We start from the raw sequence: 18,236 nt of genomic DNA on the forward strand, positions 1-18,236 counted from the left end.
TTTGGTGGAATAACCCTGGTTTTTAATCACATTTTTTTTTCATGCATCTTGGCATCATGTTCTCCTCCACCAGTCTTACACACTGCTTTTGGATAACTTTATGCTGCTTTACTCCTGGTGCAAAATTCAAGCAGTTCAGTTTGGTGGTTTGATGGCTTGTGATCATCCATCTTCCTCTTGATTATATTCCAGAGGTTTTCAACTTGGTAAAATCAAAGAAACATATCACTTTTAAGTGGTCTCTTATTATTTTGCCAGAGCTGTAGATTATAAACTACTGTATTACCTTATAATGCTCAACACTGCTGTCCCATGACTTTTGCCGCGTCTGTGTGTTCTGTGCAGTTTACTGAAGGTGCTGCAGACAGTTTTCTCCACTTCTTTTGTTGTTGAGAGATTTCCCTGAACAATAGCTGCAGTCAAATAACTCATATATTTATATATTTGCTGTGTTATTGTTTTTCAGCTTCCTATTATGTGAGGCAGAGAGGATGTTCACCCTGTGGCAGGTTTAGTTGTGAAATAACATCATCTGTTTCTCGGTCCCTGAACTTTGCTCCCGTATCTCTGAGCATATTTAACTCAGTTTACAAAAAAAAGATGTTTTTTTAATCACTGTGTGCAATAATTCAATACAGCGGGGGTTATCAACTCATTTAACATCACAGAGATTCACAAATATTAGTTTTAACATCACAGTGATTATACAGCTCCGGAAAAAATAAGATAGCACTTAAAAATGATGAGTTTCTTTGATTTTACCAAATTGAAAACCTCTGGAATATAATCAAGAGGAAGATGGATGATCACAAGCCATCAAACCACCAAACTGAACTGCTTGAATTTTGCACCAGGAGTAAAGCAGCATAAAGTTATCCAAAAGCAGTGTGTAAGACTGGTGGAGGAGAACATGATGCCAAGATGCATGAAAACTGTGATTAAAAAACAGGATTATTCAAATCCAAATATTGATTTCTGAACTCTTAAATCTCTTAAAACATTTTCTGTAAATAAATCCTTTAAATGAGAATATTTTTATTTGTAATTTGGGAGAAATGTTGTCTGTAGTTTATAGAATAAAACAACAATGTTCATTTTACTCAAACATAAACCTATAAATAGCAAAATCAGAGAAACTGATTCAGAAACTGAGGTGCTTTCTTCATTTTTTACAGAGCTGTATATAAAGTCAGAATTCTCCCTCTACAGAGGTTTCTGATTATTGATGAGAATTCAAAAGTGATGTATGTTTTCAGCTATTTAATTACTGTAAATATTTTAAGGTTTATTCTAGAAATCAGGTCAGAACCAGTTATATGAAACGTCGACAACTGTTTAAGATCTGTGCGCATAAACACCAACACCCCACCGCCCCCCCACCCCACCCCCCGATCGCTCATCATTCCCTTTAAGAGCCGGGTGAGCTCTGACTTTGGCACGTTTGTATCTTAACAGCGCGGCGCTTCTTTGCGCGTCTTAGCAGATACTTAGATACTGAGCTGCTCGTTCACACTGTGAAGATACACCAGCAGCTCATTTAAGAGAACAGCAATGTTATTTTATTCTTTATTGTGTTTATTGATGATGTAAAATGACGGATTTGCAATGCGTAAATTTGCTCCTACATGGATAAGATTATTATGTATTTTAAAGACTATAAAGTGCACTGACTTATAAGATTATCAGGTGCATTAGGGAACACTAGTAAGGATGCCTACATCGAAGTGAACAAGGCTGTCGCCATGTTTTCTTTCTAATGTTTAAGCTGGAGGAAGCGCCTAAGTAAAAAAAACTGTAATTCTAAAAAAAAAAAAAAGTAAAATGAGTGCTGGATGTTAATCTACACAGATTTCTCTCCTGAAAACTGTTTATTTGGGCGAGTAAAGCATTTTCCTTTATTTACAGTAAGCTTAGATTCCCAGTATTTTGTCTAAGGGTGAGTTTTTAGTTAAGATTCTCCAGCAATAAGGCTGGGTGCAGCAGCATTAGCATTAGCTGCTAAATGCAGCATTAGCGGGACGAAAAGGCCGCCTAATAGCGCTAGCCTGAGAAACTCTAAATATTTCGGTAGCATGTAGCTTGTTTTAACACTGCAGTCTGATAAACTCGACTCTAAGTGGCGAAAGAGTTTGCGCTGGGGTTAGCGGCTAATGCTAATACTGCTGCACTCAGCCTTAGTGCTGGAGAAACTTCACTAAAAACTCAAAACCCTTATAACTCTGTACTTTAGAAGAGTGTCTTTACTGCTCCTTAATACCTGACTGGTAAAATTCATAATTAATAATTGATTTTCGGTAAAATGAAATGATTTTAAATGCACCTTATAGTCAGAAAATACAGTAGTATGAGATGAGCTGGAGTTAGGATTTTCTCTTTCCACAGTTCACAGGTGAAACTCTTTAGTCCATGCGACTGAATCATCACACTGAAGTTATTTTGGCTTTTGAAGAACAACACAAAGTACAAGACATTTAAATGTCAGTGACTAATCCCTGAAAATCAGTCAGGAAAATAATACGTGGTCTAAAAACACACAGACCGCCTCCACAGTTCCTTACTGTAGTAACATTTTACCCTGCTTTCACAGTGAGATGTGTAGCCGCCTGACTCACTGACACTGAAAGTAGTACATCGGTAATGTTCTACTGTCGTAATCCTGTCCTTCACCTCCATTCCTCTCTCCTACAGCTTCCTGAAGATGCTTTTCATACGGACACTGACTGATCACTCACTGGTCTTCTTCTTCTTTCAGGAAGAAATGGCTTTTTATGGCCTGAGGAAACGTGCAGAACCCATCATTCAATCTGAGCTCAGTTTCCTATTGAAGAGAATGACACCCAATCAACGCTTATAGTGAACGGCGTGAATAACTCGTCTGTGATGTCACGACATGGCAGATATACACTTATTTAATGATGCACAGCAGTTACACACAACTGAATTGTTTTTTTCTTGTCAATATGACAATATCTTACTACAGAAAAGACAACATAACATAATTATGGTTCTCTGGACATATTTAGGCAATTTCCAGGACAGGGATTAGGACTATTCTTGGACTGAACAGCATTAAAAGTAGAGATTTTAAGTTGTAGGTACAATTTAAAATCAAAAAGTCTAAGCCAGGAGGGAGTGACTACACACTGAAGGCGAGTAACGAGGTGGAACATATGGCCAGTATATAACATTATATAATTATATAACACTTTTTGCATGCTTTTTTACAGTATTTCCATATTTTGATTATAAGGCAGGATAAGCCAACAGACTTCTTCTGAGGGAGGAATCTGTACCCACTGTATGTGGCATGTCAGCAGATAAGAGAAAGGTAAGAACAACTTTCAAACAATGAGTTTTGTGTTTCTTCTGCTTCTAAACACGTAAAGGCCCTGTCCCACTGCGATTGCATCTAAATATCCACTAAAGTACGTCCAAATTTCAGTGGACGCAGTTTAGTGGATATTTAGTGGATATTTAGACGCAATGTGGACGTAGTTTAGTGGATATTTGGACGGCACCGTCCAAGTGGACGTAGTTTAGACGTTGCCGTCCACTTTAGACGCAAAAGTGGTTTTGGTACCTCCCAAAATTTTCGGAACAGACGGCGACTAATATGGACGTAATTTAGTGCATATTTAGACGCAGTACGGACATATTTTAGTGGATATTTGGACGGCACGTACAGGTGGACGTCGACGTCCATAAAAATATTTTTCTTGCGTCCATCGTTTTTCCACACTTTCCAAGATGCCAGCCAAGAGGAAGGGTTCCGCTAAGACGGCCGCCGCCAAGCGATTTTCCGAGGAGGCAGTTCCAGCTCCCGAGGAACAAGCTCCAGCCCCCGAGGAACAAGCTCCAGCCCCCGAGGAACAAGCTCCAGCCCCCGAGGAACAAGCTCCAGCCCCCGAGGAACAAGCTCCAGCCCCCGAGGAACAAGCTCCAGCCCCCGAGGAACCAGCTCCAGCCCCCGAGGAACAAGCTCCAGCCCCCGAGGAACCAGCTCCAGCCCCCGAGGAACAAGCTCCAGCCCCCGAGGAACAAGCTCCAGCCCCCGAGGAACCAGCTCCAGCCCCCGAGGAACAAGCTCCAGCCCCCGAGGAACAAGCTCCAGCCCCCGAGGAACAAGCTCCAGCCCCCGAGGAACAAGCTCCAGCCCCCGAGGAACCAGCTCCAGCCCCCGAGTAACCAGCTCCAGCCCCCGAGGAACCAGCTCCAGCCCCCGAGGAACAAGCTCCAGCCCCCGAGGAACCAGCTCCAGCCCCCGAGGAACAAGCTCCAGCCCCCGAGGAACAAGCTCGAGCCCCCACATGGAGGAGTATGTTCTGCTGCTGCACCATCACTGCAAGGAATCTGTGGTCCATGGTTGTGTAGAAGAGAATAGATGTGCTCTCTCTTGTAGCTCAAGAAGAAATGATGATTCACTAGAAAAAACAACCATATATAGTTGGAAGTCGACGTACAAAGAGTGGAAGTCGGCGTCCAACTTCAATTTAGACTGAATATGGACGTTATTTGGACGCAGTGCGTCTATATTTTGGACGCAGCGCCAGAAGCCAATGGGAACGATTTTAAAAACATTTGTGCACTTAATTCACTTAAACATTTATTATTTCCTCAAAACTCACTTTTTGCATGCTTTTGTACAGTATTTTCACTTACTGTAGGTCTTGACTGCCCCTATAAAGCAGGATTAGCCAACATACTTCTTCTGAAGGAGGAATCTTTACCTACTGTCTGTGGCAAATCAGCAGATGGGGGAGATGTAAGAACTTATAATGAGTTTTTTTGTGCTTCTATAGCTTCTAAACGCTCAGCATAAACATGGGGCGTGGCCAGAAATAGACTATTTTGCATAAAAGTGACTTAATGTTTTATATACATCAGTATTGTTTGGGGTCAATTTGATGTCGGGCTGTTTTAGCTGTTTAAAAAATCAGAATTTTATAAGTATAATTGCAAGAAACACTGAATGTTAATTTGACAGGGGGGCGGAAAAAAACACAATTCTCATAAAAAATATTAATATTTCTCATTCAGTGGAGAAATATATTTTTTCCTACAAATATATTAATAGTTTACACAAAATAGCGGTAATGCAGAGATATAAAAGGTTTATTCAAATCAATTGTGAAAGGTTTTATATTACAAACATTTTTTCATATAGCTATTTAAGTAGTCACCCACACATATAGCACGTGACATAAACTTGGGTAAAAATCGTAATATTATATAATAATTTTCTATAGTTTAAAATACTAAAATACTAACATAAAAGATGTTAGTATATTTGAATGTAATAGGAGGGTTAAACACATTTATTTTATAGCCAATAGACATATTCTAACTAATATGCCCCCTTTAGTACATCAATTATATATATTTATTATATCTTCTGTGGCACTTACTGTATTAAAATTACTCTATTTAAGTTCTAAAGCATGATAAGAAGAAAAAAAAAAAAGATTGAAATACCACAAAACATCTACATAAAGTCTGATTAGAAAAAACAGCAGAATAACCAACGCAATATTGACTGTATATTCCACACATCATATTTTAAAAAGGTCAAAAAGCCTGTGAATTATTCATATGTGTAAACTAATAATGTCCCATGGCTGCTAATTTAACTTTTACGCTTATTATACCAGACAGAAAAATGCAAAACACGCAATAAACTGAACGTGATCTGAAGATGTATTAACTTTAAAGTTTAAAGTATTAAGTTTCAATAAGTATAATATATATAGAGTTACTGTGTGTAATATTGGCTACTGTATAAGATACTGTGTGAAGAGATTTAGCACAGAGTCACACAGAGTTCATTTAGATCAATGGAGTGAAGCTCAGTAAAACGGTCATGATTGATGAACTGACAGAACCTGTCAATACTCATCATACTCGTCCATCACAGCAAAGGTCTGCTGTGCCTTAACTGTGCCGTGTCTCATCTTTTACTGAAGGACAACGAAGGAACACATTATATAACAAATAAAATAACATACAGCTCTGTAAAAAAAAATAAGAGAGCACTTAAAATGATAAATTTCAGTGATTTTACCAAATTAAAAACCTCTGGAATATAATCAAGAGGAAGATGGATGATCACAAGCCATCAAACCACCAAACTGAACTGCTTGAATTTTTATGCACCAGGAGTAAAGCAGCATAAAGTTATCCAAAAGCAGTGTGTAAGACTGGTGGAGAAAGAGAACATGATGCCAAGATGGTTTCTGAACTCTTAAAACTTTATGAATATGAACTTGTTTTCTTTGCATTATTTGAGGTCTACCAGCTTTTCACTGTGCCAAACTGATTACTAAATCATTAAATAAAATACTACGAGATTATATAAAATACGATATATATATATATATATATTGTAGTAATCTTATATAATGATTATGTAATCAGTCTGGCACAGTGAAAAGCTGATTAATTCAGCTTTCCTCATTACAGCGACTTACACTGACCTCCAGCTATCAAGGCTACAGCTTGTAATAAGACTGTGGATTTATGTGTGTGTGTGTGTGTGTGTGTGTGTAGGGTACGCACATTAATAGAATAAATATGCGTCCATATGTAAAGCTGCTGGCCAATAAAGCAGAGTATCACTACAGGTGTGTGTACGTGAGTGAGAGTGAGTCTGATCTGGGAACAGTGTGAGAGAATAGCTGCAGTATAAATCTCTATTCCACCTGAATTATTGATCGATCAGGTCGTTAAAAGGAAGTGCTGTTTGGCAGATAAAGCAGAAGCTGGACCAGAGCCAAACTCTCCGCCTGTCGCCTCAGAGCCGCAGGATCTACGAGACAAACAGCCTCAGTTTATTACAGTACAGGACGTTTATAAAGCCGCCGTACAATAACACTGTCCTGCAATAGAGCTGTGCACTGACAATAATCTGACCATACAGTATATATCATTATAATTATAATAATTAACTCGATATATGTTTTATTTTATATAAAACAGCAAAAACATTTATTAGAATTATTTGACAGTGAACACGACACTACATGTATAGTGGTAGAGTTAGAGAGTGAAAGAAAGAGAGAGAAAATGAGAGGGAAGGATATACAATGAGAGAAATAGAAAAAGGGAGTCAGAGAGTAAAGACGATGAGTGGTAGAGAGAAAGAGAAAGAAAGAAAGGGAGATAGATAATGAAAGGAATGGTAGCTAGAGCGAGATGTAGAGGAAGATAGAGTGGTAGAGAGATAGAGCTGTAGAGAGAAACAGAGACAGGTTTTCGAGAGAGATTAAGAGAATGGTAGTGATAGATCTGTAGAGGGAGAGATAGAGAGAATGGTAAAGAGATAGAGCTGTAGAGAGATAGAGAGAGAGAGATAGAGTGGTAGAGAGAGAGCTGCAGAGAGAGAGAAAGAGAGAGAGTGGTAGAGAGAGAGCTGTAGAGAGATAGAGAGAGAGCTGTAGAGAGAGAGAGATAGAGAGAGAGCTGTAGAGAGAGAGAAAGAGATAGAGTGGTAGAGAGAGAGAAAGAGAGAGAGTGGTAGAGAGATAGAGCTGTAGAGAGAGAGAGATAGAGAGAGTGGTAGAGAGAGAGAGCTGTAGAGAGAGAGAAAGAGAGAGAGAGATAGAGAGAGAGCTGTAGAGAGAGAGAAAGAGATAGAGTGGTAGAGAGAGAGCTGTAGAGAGAGAGAAAGAGAGAGAGTGGTAGAGAGATAGAGCTGTAGAGAGAGAGAGAGATAGAGAGAGTGGTAGAGAGAGAGAGCTGTAGAGAGAGAGGGGTAGAGAGATAGAGCTGTAGAGAGAGAGAAAGAGATAGAGTGGTAGAGAGAGAGCTGTAGAGAGAGAAAGAGAGAGAGTGGTAGAGAGATAGAGCTGTAGAGAGAGAGAGATAGAGAGAGTGGTAGAGAGAGAGAGCTGTAGAGAGAGAGAAAGAGAGAGAGGGGTAGAGAGATAGAGCTGTAGAGAGAGATAGTGTTGTAGAGGTAGAATGGTAGAGAGATGGTAAAAATATAGAGCTGTATAGAGAGATATAGTGTTGTAGAGAGATATAGCTGTAGAGAGATAGAGCTGTAGAGAGATAGAGAGGTAAAGATTTAGAGAGAGAGAATGGAAGAGCAATAGAGTTGTAGAGAGAGTGGTAGAAAGATAGATCTGTAGAGGGAGAGTGTTCGAGAGCAATTAAACGAATGGTAGAGAGATAGAGAAATAGAGCTGTAGAGAGTGAGATAGAGTGTTGTAGAGAGAGAGGGAGAGAAAGATAGAGGTGTAGAGAGAGAGAGAAATAGAGTGGTGGAGAGAGAGAGAGAGAATGTGCTGGAGGGCTGATGGCTCTTTTGTTCTTGTCGCTCCGTTTCTCAGCATTAGCGCTGATTAGCATGAATTAGCGGCGGCGGGGACTCGGCTCAGACTGCAGACGCTCTGCCCACCGGCAATAAAACACTCACAAATACACCAGATCCAGATCCAGATCCAGAGCGGTGTGTAGATGATCTGCTGATCTTATTGTTATAGTAATATGAGAAGCGTGTGACTGATGGAGGCTAAATAAAGATCAGCACCAATCAGGCTTTCGTATCAATAACATCATACTGAGCAACACTGCTTTTAATCAATAACTCAAACAATGCGTCTGCTGCAATCTATAGACATCATGAGTTTATTTTCTTGTGTAATCCTTGTACTGTACTGACTAGGAATGATTTTTGAAACAATAAAAAAATATATAAAGTGTTATAGGATGAAATGAACAGTTTTAAACTAATTATTCCACTGAAATTGACATTTTATTTATTCAGTAAATCTTGCTTTTGAGTGCATTACGGAGAGAAAACAGCATTCTTATATTTTTTATTCATCAGTGGAACATAATTCAGGTCTAAAAGTGTTAAACTCAGAGTACATTAAGGATTACCTTTATTTACAATGTAGCTCAGCCAAAACACAGAGTTTTTTAATTGATAAATTGTTCTGACCATTTCTTCCACAACATGAAATTTTTTTAGGCCTGGCTTAGTGCACCTAAAATTTTAGGATTTTTTTTATTTCCTAAAATGTTGTTCACCAAAACAATGAGAAATAATTTGGCAACAATGGCAATTTTACACTAGTCTTTTTTCCGCTTCCCCAGAAATTGTTTTTATGGTGTGCTTGGTTCTGCTACAGGTGTGGAAGCTAGCTATCCACTCCCGGTGCTGCGTGTGGGGTCAAGTGATTGGTTCATTTTGTAATCTGCCACTTCCAGTTATGGTGTTACTTCCCTTTCCATCACTATATAATAATAAAGCCAGTAGTGGGTGCTTTATAGGAGTGTAAGAAAATATCCATATTGTATCATGTTACACTATTTTGAAGATCGGATTATTTGTTTAAACATAAAGATTGATGCTAGATTCCAATGTTCTAATTGGATACAAAAGTACTACCAATAAAAATGTGTCTTTTATTCAGATTTTAACTGGTTAAAAATCTTAAATCAAAGCGATAAACATATTCTAATGGTTTCAGAGTGGTGGAGAGAATAGTAGAGAGATCTAAGAGATATCCTGAACTACTGTTCACTGAAACAATGACAAATAAAGGAAAGGGAAGTTAAAATTTAGAAAAAAAGGCAACTTAAACATAAGAAAAATCTATAAAAAGGGTGATTTTAGACTAATCTATTTTTTCTACTCCTCCTGAAATCATTTATATGGTGTGGATAACAGGTAATAAATCTTAAATCAAAGCAATAAAATGGTTTCAGTGTTTCAGCACACACATAAATATATTTATTTATCTCATTAGTGTAATTCATTTCAGACAACAGTGTTACTTCAACTATCTTTTTTCTTGTGTGCGTATTTTTCTAAATCTGATTTAATCTCAATGTTTAATGAAGGTTTATTAATCCTTCAGGTTCTAAATCCTAATAAACTGTAATCCCAGTTTAATCCGGCACCCCCTCGCTGTTCTGTACCTGTGTGTTTTGTGCGGCACAGTTCGGCTCTTTGTTCTCAGGATATTTTTACACTCGTTTTTCTTTTCTGTTGCCAAAATGAGAGCATGAAGGGATTGAAGTGATGTTTGAAGTATGTGGAGTTGTGCTGAGAGCACGCTGGAGCTTCTGCTGAGCTTTAGATTTATCTGACACGAATCTCGACCTCACTATACTGTCATACACTACACTGTTCCCATACAGCTCTGTAAAAACATAAGAAAGCACTTAAAAATGATGAGTTTCTTTGATTTTACCAAATTAAAAACCTCTGGAATATAATCAAGAGGAAGATGGATGATCACAAACCATCAAACCACCAAACTGAACTGCTTGAATTTTTGTACCAGGAGTAAAGCAGCATAAAGTTATCCAAGAGCAGTGTGTAAGACTGGTGGAGGAGAACATGATGCCAAGATGCATAAAAAATGTGATTAAAAACCAACCAGGGTTATTCTACCAAATATTGATTTCTGAACTCTTAAAACTTTATTAGATAGATAGCCAGCCAGCCAGACAGATAACTAGATAGATAGATAGATAGATAGATAGATAGATAGATAGATAGATAGATAGATAGATAGATAGATAGACAGCCAGCCAGATAGACAGACAGACAGACAGATAGATAGAAGATAGATAGATAGATAGATAGATAGATAGATAGATAGATAGATAGATAGATAGATAGATAGATAGATAGATAGATAGATAGATGGATGGATGGATGGATGGATGGATGGACGGATGGATGGACAAATGGTTGGACGGATTGGACAGACAAATTGATTGATGGATGAATAAATGAACACAGACTGACAGACGGAAGGACGGAAGGACGGACGGACGGACGGACGGACGGACGGACGGACGGACAGACAGATAGATAGATAGACAGATAGATAGATAGATGAATGGATGGATGAATAGACAGACAGACAGGTATACAGACATACAGATAAACAGACAAATAGATGGATGGATGGATGGATGAATGAACAGACAGACAGGCAGACAGACAGACAATACGTAAATACATAAACTGGACCGCAGTTATTCAGAGTTAGTTCAATTGAGCAACAGTCTAACACTGAATAATTACAGCCTAATTTATTCATCAATACATTTCTATTTGATTTGGATATTTATTGTAAAGGTTGTCTGCATCTTGAAGCTTGTAGACGTAGAATAGGAATCATAAATTCATAAATTATTTTTTGCTGAATTATCTGCAGCCCATTTTTAATGTTAAGCGTAAGCACTGTGTCTAATCAGCACTGATTATTTATTCAGAGAACAGCTTCACAGAATTTTATCACAACTCTTCCAGAAGCAATATTAACTCAATATTAACGAATGGATCCTCCAGCCTGACCCCTTGAGATCATTCCCAGACCTTAGCTTTACATTTATTATCCATGAGCTTCATAATTTCAGTTTTATATGCATAATGCAGGACCTCACTGAGAGCCCAATAAAGCTCTGTGACCTTACTTCACTTAACTGTGCTTTAGTACAAGGTCATACTGTCCATTTCACTCATCACTCTGCAAAAACAGAACCATTTATATACATATATTATATCTGAACATGACAGCTAAAAGCCAGGAGTAAATCTCTGTATATTTCAGCTACAAAATGCTCTGAATTAAGGGATTTCCAGTATTAATCTCACATTAGTGGCCATTCCACCAGTAGAGAAATTACAAATACAATTTAAAATATAAAAGCATATCAGCTATTTATTAAAATGGCTTGTATTTTATTAGCTTAGCTAGCCAGCTAACAAGTTAGCTCATGTTTGACCAGTAGAAAACTCACACATAGCATATCTGCTTTTTAGTAAAACAGTGTTTAGTGCTGTGGGGGTTACAGTATTGATGGGTTTAGCAGAACACAAGAGCACTTTTTTAGTAGTTTATCTTTTTCTTATTATTTTATTATTTTATTTCTTTTTATTTTAAAATTATTTATTATTTCTTTTTCTTTTATATTCTTATATAATTATTATTATGTTCTTAGTTAATTATTATTCGTTTTATAATTTCTTATCATTCTTATCATTTCACTTTACTTTTACTATTGTTTTTAATGGTCTTTTAGAATTTTCTATTTTACATATATATTTTATTCATATATGTTACATTTTAATTTTGAATTAGTATTTATTTTATTATTATTTTTTTTTTCTATTTTATTCCTTATTATTTCTGGGCAACATTGTAAATGGGGGTCACCCTCAATGTTTTCTCAAGTGAAAATAAAGGTTGATTGATTGATTGATTGATTGATTGATTGAAATGTATATGCTTTCTACTGATGAAATGGGTGCTAATTTGGTAGCTGGTTAACGAAGCTACAATAAGGTAACTGTATAGAAGGGATTTTAGCTGACCAAGTTAAGCTTTTTGTTCAGAACTGTGCACAGGTTCAGATGGATGGATGGATGAAATGATGGATGCATGGATAGATTGATAGACAAATAGATGGATGTATGGAGTATTGGAGAGACAGACAGACAGATTAGATAGATAGATAGATAGATAGATAGATAGATAGATAGATAGATAGATAGATAGATAGATAGATAGATAGATAGATAGATAGTGATGATTTTTTATCTTGTTATGGCTGCTGCACTTGCGCAGATCTCCAAATCAACAGGCTGAGGCTCAGTATAAGTTGTGAAGTTGTGAGGTGTTATCTTGTGAGTATGAATCAAAAGATCCGGTCCCAAATGAACTGAAGAACAGTTTGCTATCAAATATACTGCAGATAACGCTAATTACCACAGCTATGAACAAACGTTGTCTTTGCTGCTCCATGCTGTTTACACATTAAGAGCGCAGTATGTGCTGCGTTCACTGCTCACAGCCAATGTGCTCACGTGGTTTATTGGTGCGTTTGCATTTTGGTGCGTTTAAGTTTATACCTGTGTGAAAACAAACCAAACAGAGGGAGAATAAACAAACTCATCAACTGATCCGGACCATAGAAACTTTCACAACTACAGGTGTAAAACTACAGGTGTAAAAAAACGCTCTTATTCAGCACTATTTGTTCTGGTCTAGATGAAAAGAAATAAATGCTGGAGAGGATTTATTTTTACTGGCTAATCAGGGATTATTGTGGAATTGCTTATTAGCATTTTCGTAGTTATTAAAACTGTGTAATAGTAATATCTGTAAGTTTCTACAGGGGCTTATAAAAGTTAATTTTAATTATTTTCCTCTCCGGTCAGCTGCACCAGACTGTCCAGCACATGCTGAGTCTCCGGGTGAGAAGTCCAGGCAGTGCAGCTATTTTTCTCTTTTCTCTTTACACAGCATGCACACACACACACACACACACATATCCATCTGATGCAATATTCTCAGTATCCAGCAGCCCATTCATTCCTAGACTATCATTGCTGCTCCTTTTTAATAATGTCTGGATTCATATAATAGAATACGTTGGACCAGTACACAGAAAACTGTATTGCAGATCAAATAATACTAATAACTAATATTAATTGACACTATATTGCATATATAAAAGTATGCTGCCCTGGTATGCATGGCTGTGTTTGGTGATGTGAGGTTTGAATTCATTTGAGCTGCTTGGTCATGTAAACTCTCCATTCAGATAAATATATCACTTAATATATGGTCTCTAATGAAAGAATCTCTGCCAGTTAATGAGATAGTGAGAAAGTGAGGGTTATTAAGAGAGAGAGAGGTATATAGACAGAGAAAAAGAAAGAAAGAAAGAAAGAAAGAAAGAAAGAAAGAAAGAAAGAAAGAAAGAAAGAAAGAAAGAAAAAAGAAAGAAATCAGGGGATGAGAGAAGGGGTAAGAATAAGAGATGAAAGATGAAAGAAGAAGAAAGCAAAAACAAAAAAGCAATGAAAGAAAGAGAAAAAGAGGACAAAGGTGACAAAAGAGAGAAGTAGTGAAGGGATATGAAGGAAGGAAATGACAAAAAAAGCAAAAGAGAAATGAAAGAAAACAGAAGTAAGAGAGAGAACAGTAAAAAAAAAAACAAGAGAGAAAGCAAGAGAGAGAGAGGAAGAAAGAAATAATGATGAAAGAATAAAATGAAAAACAAGAAAGAAAGACAAAATAAAAGATAAAAAATTAAAAAGAAAAGGAGGAAACAAGATAAAAGAGTGATAGACAGATTAAGCATGAAAGATGCATCAAAAGAAAGAGAGAGAGAGAGAGAGAGAGAGAGAGAGAGAAAGAATGTGGAAAAAGATGAAAGAGGGAAATAAAAGAGAAAAAGGGAAACAAGTGAAAAGATGTTAAAAGCAGAAAAGCAATGAGTCACAGGGCGAGAAAGAGCAAAAGAGTGATAACTATATATAGAGAGAGGTAGAAAATAGGAAAAAAGAGAAAGAGAGATGAAAAAATCTAAAAAAAAGAAAGAAAGCAAAAAAGAGAGAGAAAGAAAAAAGGGAAAATATGAAAGGAGATTAGAACAAAATTAAAGATGAAAAAATAAAAGCAATAAAACAAAGGGATAGAGAAAGAGAAACAGAGTGATAGAAAAAACATAAAGGATGCATCAAAAAGAAAGAAAGAATAAAAGATAGAGAGGTAGAGACAGTAAATAAGGACGTTTGCTCTCTGAAGAGGTAAAGCGTGATGATGGATGATCAGCTGAGCTCTGATTAATTTAATTCCTCCCAGATCTGCTGTAATCTATCCTGCACCACCAGGGTGCGCTCTTCTAAACAGCCCACTTCCCTTTATAATGAGGGTCAGCCGGCTGCTGGAACTGAACCGGACAGAACAGAGATATATTAGTAGAGTAGTGTGTGTGTGTGTGTGGAGGGGGTGTAGATAGCGATGTGCCCCTGCAGGCCTGATTAACTTCATTTTTCACGCTTTTATCTCTGACACACGTTTCAGCTCAGCACGGCCAGCAGGTACCGACCCGACTCTAACACACATTAATCTGAGCTGAGATTTCTCTTCATCACAGATCCACAAACAAAGAGCTGAAAACATGCGATTAAATATTCCCATCCACACCCAAACACACTTAAAAATAATGAGTTTCTTTGATTTTACCAAATTAAAAAACTCTGGAATATAATCAAGAGGAAGATGGATGATCACAAACCATCAAACCACCAAACTGAACTGCTTGAATTTTTGCACCAGGAGTAAAGCAGCATAAAGTTATCCAAAAGCAGTGTGTAAGACTGGTGGAGGAGGAGAACATGATGCCAAGATGCATGAAAAAAAACTGTGATTAAAAAAACAGGGTTATTCCACCAAATATTTGGAGAGAAAGAAAGAAACAGATTGAAAGAGTGAAAGAAAGAAAAAGAAAAAAAAAATAAGCAGACGAGAAAGAGAGATAAGAAGAAAGGGGGAAAATATGAAAAAAGAAAAGATAAAAAAACAAGAAAGAAAAAATACTAAACAGAGGTAGAGAGATAAAAGGATAAAAGAGAAAAAGGAAAAAAAAGAGAAAAAGTAAGGAACAATTAAACAAAGAAAGAAAAAACTAAGGAGAGACGGGAACAAAAATTAAAGAATAAAAGAACAAAATAAAAAAAAATCAAGAAAGATGGAATTTCAGAGAGAGATATATAGAGAAATAAAGAGAGGGCGTGGTTAATTAGTAAGAACTGTAATTAGGGTGAAGTATTAGTAATGTAATTAGTAATTAGTATTTATTTGGTATTTAGCGCTCGTTGCTGTTTAGCGTTAGCATGGCGGCTCTTTATTTGATTTCTGAACTCTTAAAACTTTATGAATATGAACTTGCTTATCTTGTACCCACACGTTTGACATATTTAATATATTTTAAGTAGGACTGTCAGCGTTAAAGCATTAACACACTTTAACTGTTGATAAGGCGCAGTTTAATCTGATATATTTGCCAGATAATATATTGCTATGAACAAACGCTGTCTCTGCTGCTCCATGCTGTTTACACACTGAGCACAGTATGTGCAGCGTTCACTGCTTCAGTTAATCTCAGCTGTAAACCGAGCAAACTGATAAGAGCTCTGTTACTGTAATCTGGTGGAAATATAAATGATTTGGTTTACTACACTTACAATCTGCTCTGCTTCTGGTCCTGTGCTGTAAAAACTCAAGGAAGGCAGTCTGAGACATACGCTTACTCTCAGTAAATAAGTAGGTGAGTCTGGCTCCACCTTTGGTCTGCACCATAGACTGTGTATAGCTGGACAGAGCATCGTCTCTCAAAAGTGAAGCCACCACAGGTCGGGCGCCCCCTGCTGTTCGGTTGCAGAAAGCTGTGGAACGCCACCCATTACCATAGGTTTCAATGGCAAAACAGAACAACTTTCAATCACGTTTTTTTCTAATATACTGTAATTCTACCTCCTTTATTTAAATGCAGCAGCTAGTGTAACCTCTGCTTATATTGTTACATTTTTATATTCTCACAGAATTCGTTTTTTAAAACGTTCTTCAGGTCTATTCAAAAAAGGTGTGGTTATGGTAAAAGGGCTGGTTATGGGCGGGGCCAATAACAGACCGTCAGCTCCGCTCCACTCTGCAGCCTGTGACCTCGAGGCAGCCCTCAGGGGCGGGGTTATTTAAATGAGTAGGCTGTCTCTCCACAGTCTTTCTCCCTCCTCTGGTCTCTACTGCGCAGACTCGGGTTTCAGGATCGCCAACATGGCGGAAGATTTTGGCTTCATTTTCATTGAATGAATGGGAACACGGCGTCCATCTTTTTTTACAGTCTCTGGTCTGCACTGACTGATGCTGGTTTCATTTCTATAGAACGGAAGGGAACGCAACCACAGTGTTGAATAATGATAAATGTGATATTTGTTAATTAATTTCCAGTACTGCTGCTCGGTAGAGTATTTCTTTAGGCTAATCCGTTCGTGTGTATGATGTCCTTTAGTCTGTAGAGTCAGTAAATGCCCTGTTGGCGGCTCTGAGTGCTCCACTGCGACTGACAGCTCCTCCAGCATTGGCACCACAGGAACCGACAGCTGGGGAGAACAGGTCTATAATAGCACCCTGCGGGCCTGAGATAAACTGGCAGATTGAAACCACCCCCCCCCCCAACACCCCTCGACTCCCCCCGACTCCCCACCGCCCCGTGCCTCTCTCTCTCTTTGAGGAAGTGAAATATTGGGTACATTTGCGATTGCTTTTTAAAAAAATGACTTTCCATCAAAACAAATTATCTGAGCATTTGCTCCTGTTTTCAGAACTGCATTTCTATCAACAGTGCATTATCCACAACACTCATCCCTCACACAGACCGAGGAGTTTACAGTGACGTACGGCAGAAATAACCCCTCGCTAACCACCGGCCATTTCACTACAAGTACACAGAAAATATAACAAACAACAAATATATAAGAAATATATGAGAAATATATATGAAATATATAACTAATATATGAGAAATATATAAGAAATATATCATGCATATATAAGAAATATATAAAACATATATAGGAAATATATAACACATATATAAAACACAATAAGAAGCTCTTACCCGAATGTTGTCAAACGAAGCTTTGTTGGTGACGTCATACAGCAGCAGCAGAGCTGGAGGAAGAACAGAAGAAAAAGAGGGAAAAAAAGACATGAAGTAAGATTGTTAGAAAGAGGAAGAAAGAAAGAAAGAGAGAGCGAGAGAGTGAAAGAAAAAACAAGAAAGAAAAAAGAAAGGGTAAAGATGAAAAAAGAGAAAGAGAAAAAAGAAAGAAAGAAAGAAAGAAAGAATGTGAAAAAAAAGAAAGAAAAAAGAAAGGGAAAAAATTAAAAAGTGAGAAAGAGAAAAAGAGATAGAGAGTGAAAGAAAGAAAGAACAAGAAAAAAGAAATTAAGCAGACGAGAAAGAGATAAGAGAAAAAGGAAAAGATAAAAAAGACAGAAAGAAAAAATAACAAACAGACGTAGAGAGATGAAAGAATAAGAGAGAAAAAGGGGAAAACAAGAAAAAGGAAAGTTAAATATAGGGAAAAATATAGGGAGAGACGGGAACAGAGATGAAAGAATAAAAGAACAAAATGAAAAAAATCAAGAAAGTAGGAAATGAAGGAAAAGAGAGATATAGAGAGATAAAGAGAGAGAGAGAGAGAGAGGTGGCGTGGTTATTTAGTGAGAACTGTAATGACAGTAAAGTATCAGTAATGTAATTAGTAATTAGTTTTTATTTGGTATTTAGCGCTCGGTGCTGTTTAGCGTTAGCATGGCGGTTCTGGTGTGAGCGGCTCTTTATTTCCCCTGCAGGCTGGATTTCCATAAAGCTGGGTAATTGCATTTCTGGCTCATTGTCACTCGGGCGGAGGAAGC

At 37.4% G+C, this 18,236-nt stretch overlaps 2 protein-coding genes across 6 annotated transcripts in view; one reads left to right on the plus strand and one right to left on the minus strand.

Moving 5' to 3' along the window:
- Window positions 1–18,236, minus strand: part of LOC103030484 (ras-related protein Rab-26) — a 148,010-nt gene that overhangs the window by 40,739 nt on the left and 89,035 nt on the right. For all 5 annotated transcript variants that reach the window (XM_049467655.1, XM_049467654.1, XM_049467656.1 and 2 more), the window contains exon 5: window positions 17,434–17,486. In XM_049467655.1, the coding sequence (XP_049323612.1) occupies window positions 17,434–17,486 (53 nt within the window). The remainder of the gene's footprint in view (window positions 1–17,433; window positions 17,487–18,236) is intronic.
- On the plus strand, window positions 1,397–4,477 carry LOC111194828 (skin secretory protein xP2-like). The gene is made up of 2 exons (XM_049467657.1): window positions 1,397–3,328; window positions 3,748–4,477. Exons 1-2 carry the CDS (start codon window positions 3,308–3,310, stop codon window positions 4,183–4,185), a joined length of 459 nt encoding a protein of 152 aa, XP_049323614.1. The 5' UTR covers window positions 1,397–3,307; the 3' UTR covers window positions 4,186–4,477.

This window comes from Astyanax mexicanus, chromosome 19 (genome assembly GCF_023375975.1).
Source record: "Astyanax mexicanus isolate ESR-SI-001 chromosome 19, AstMex3_surface, whole genome shotgun sequence".
In the NCBI taxonomy this organism is placed as follows: Eukaryota; Metazoa; Chordata; class Actinopteri; order Characiformes; family Acestrorhamphidae; genus Astyanax; species Astyanax mexicanus.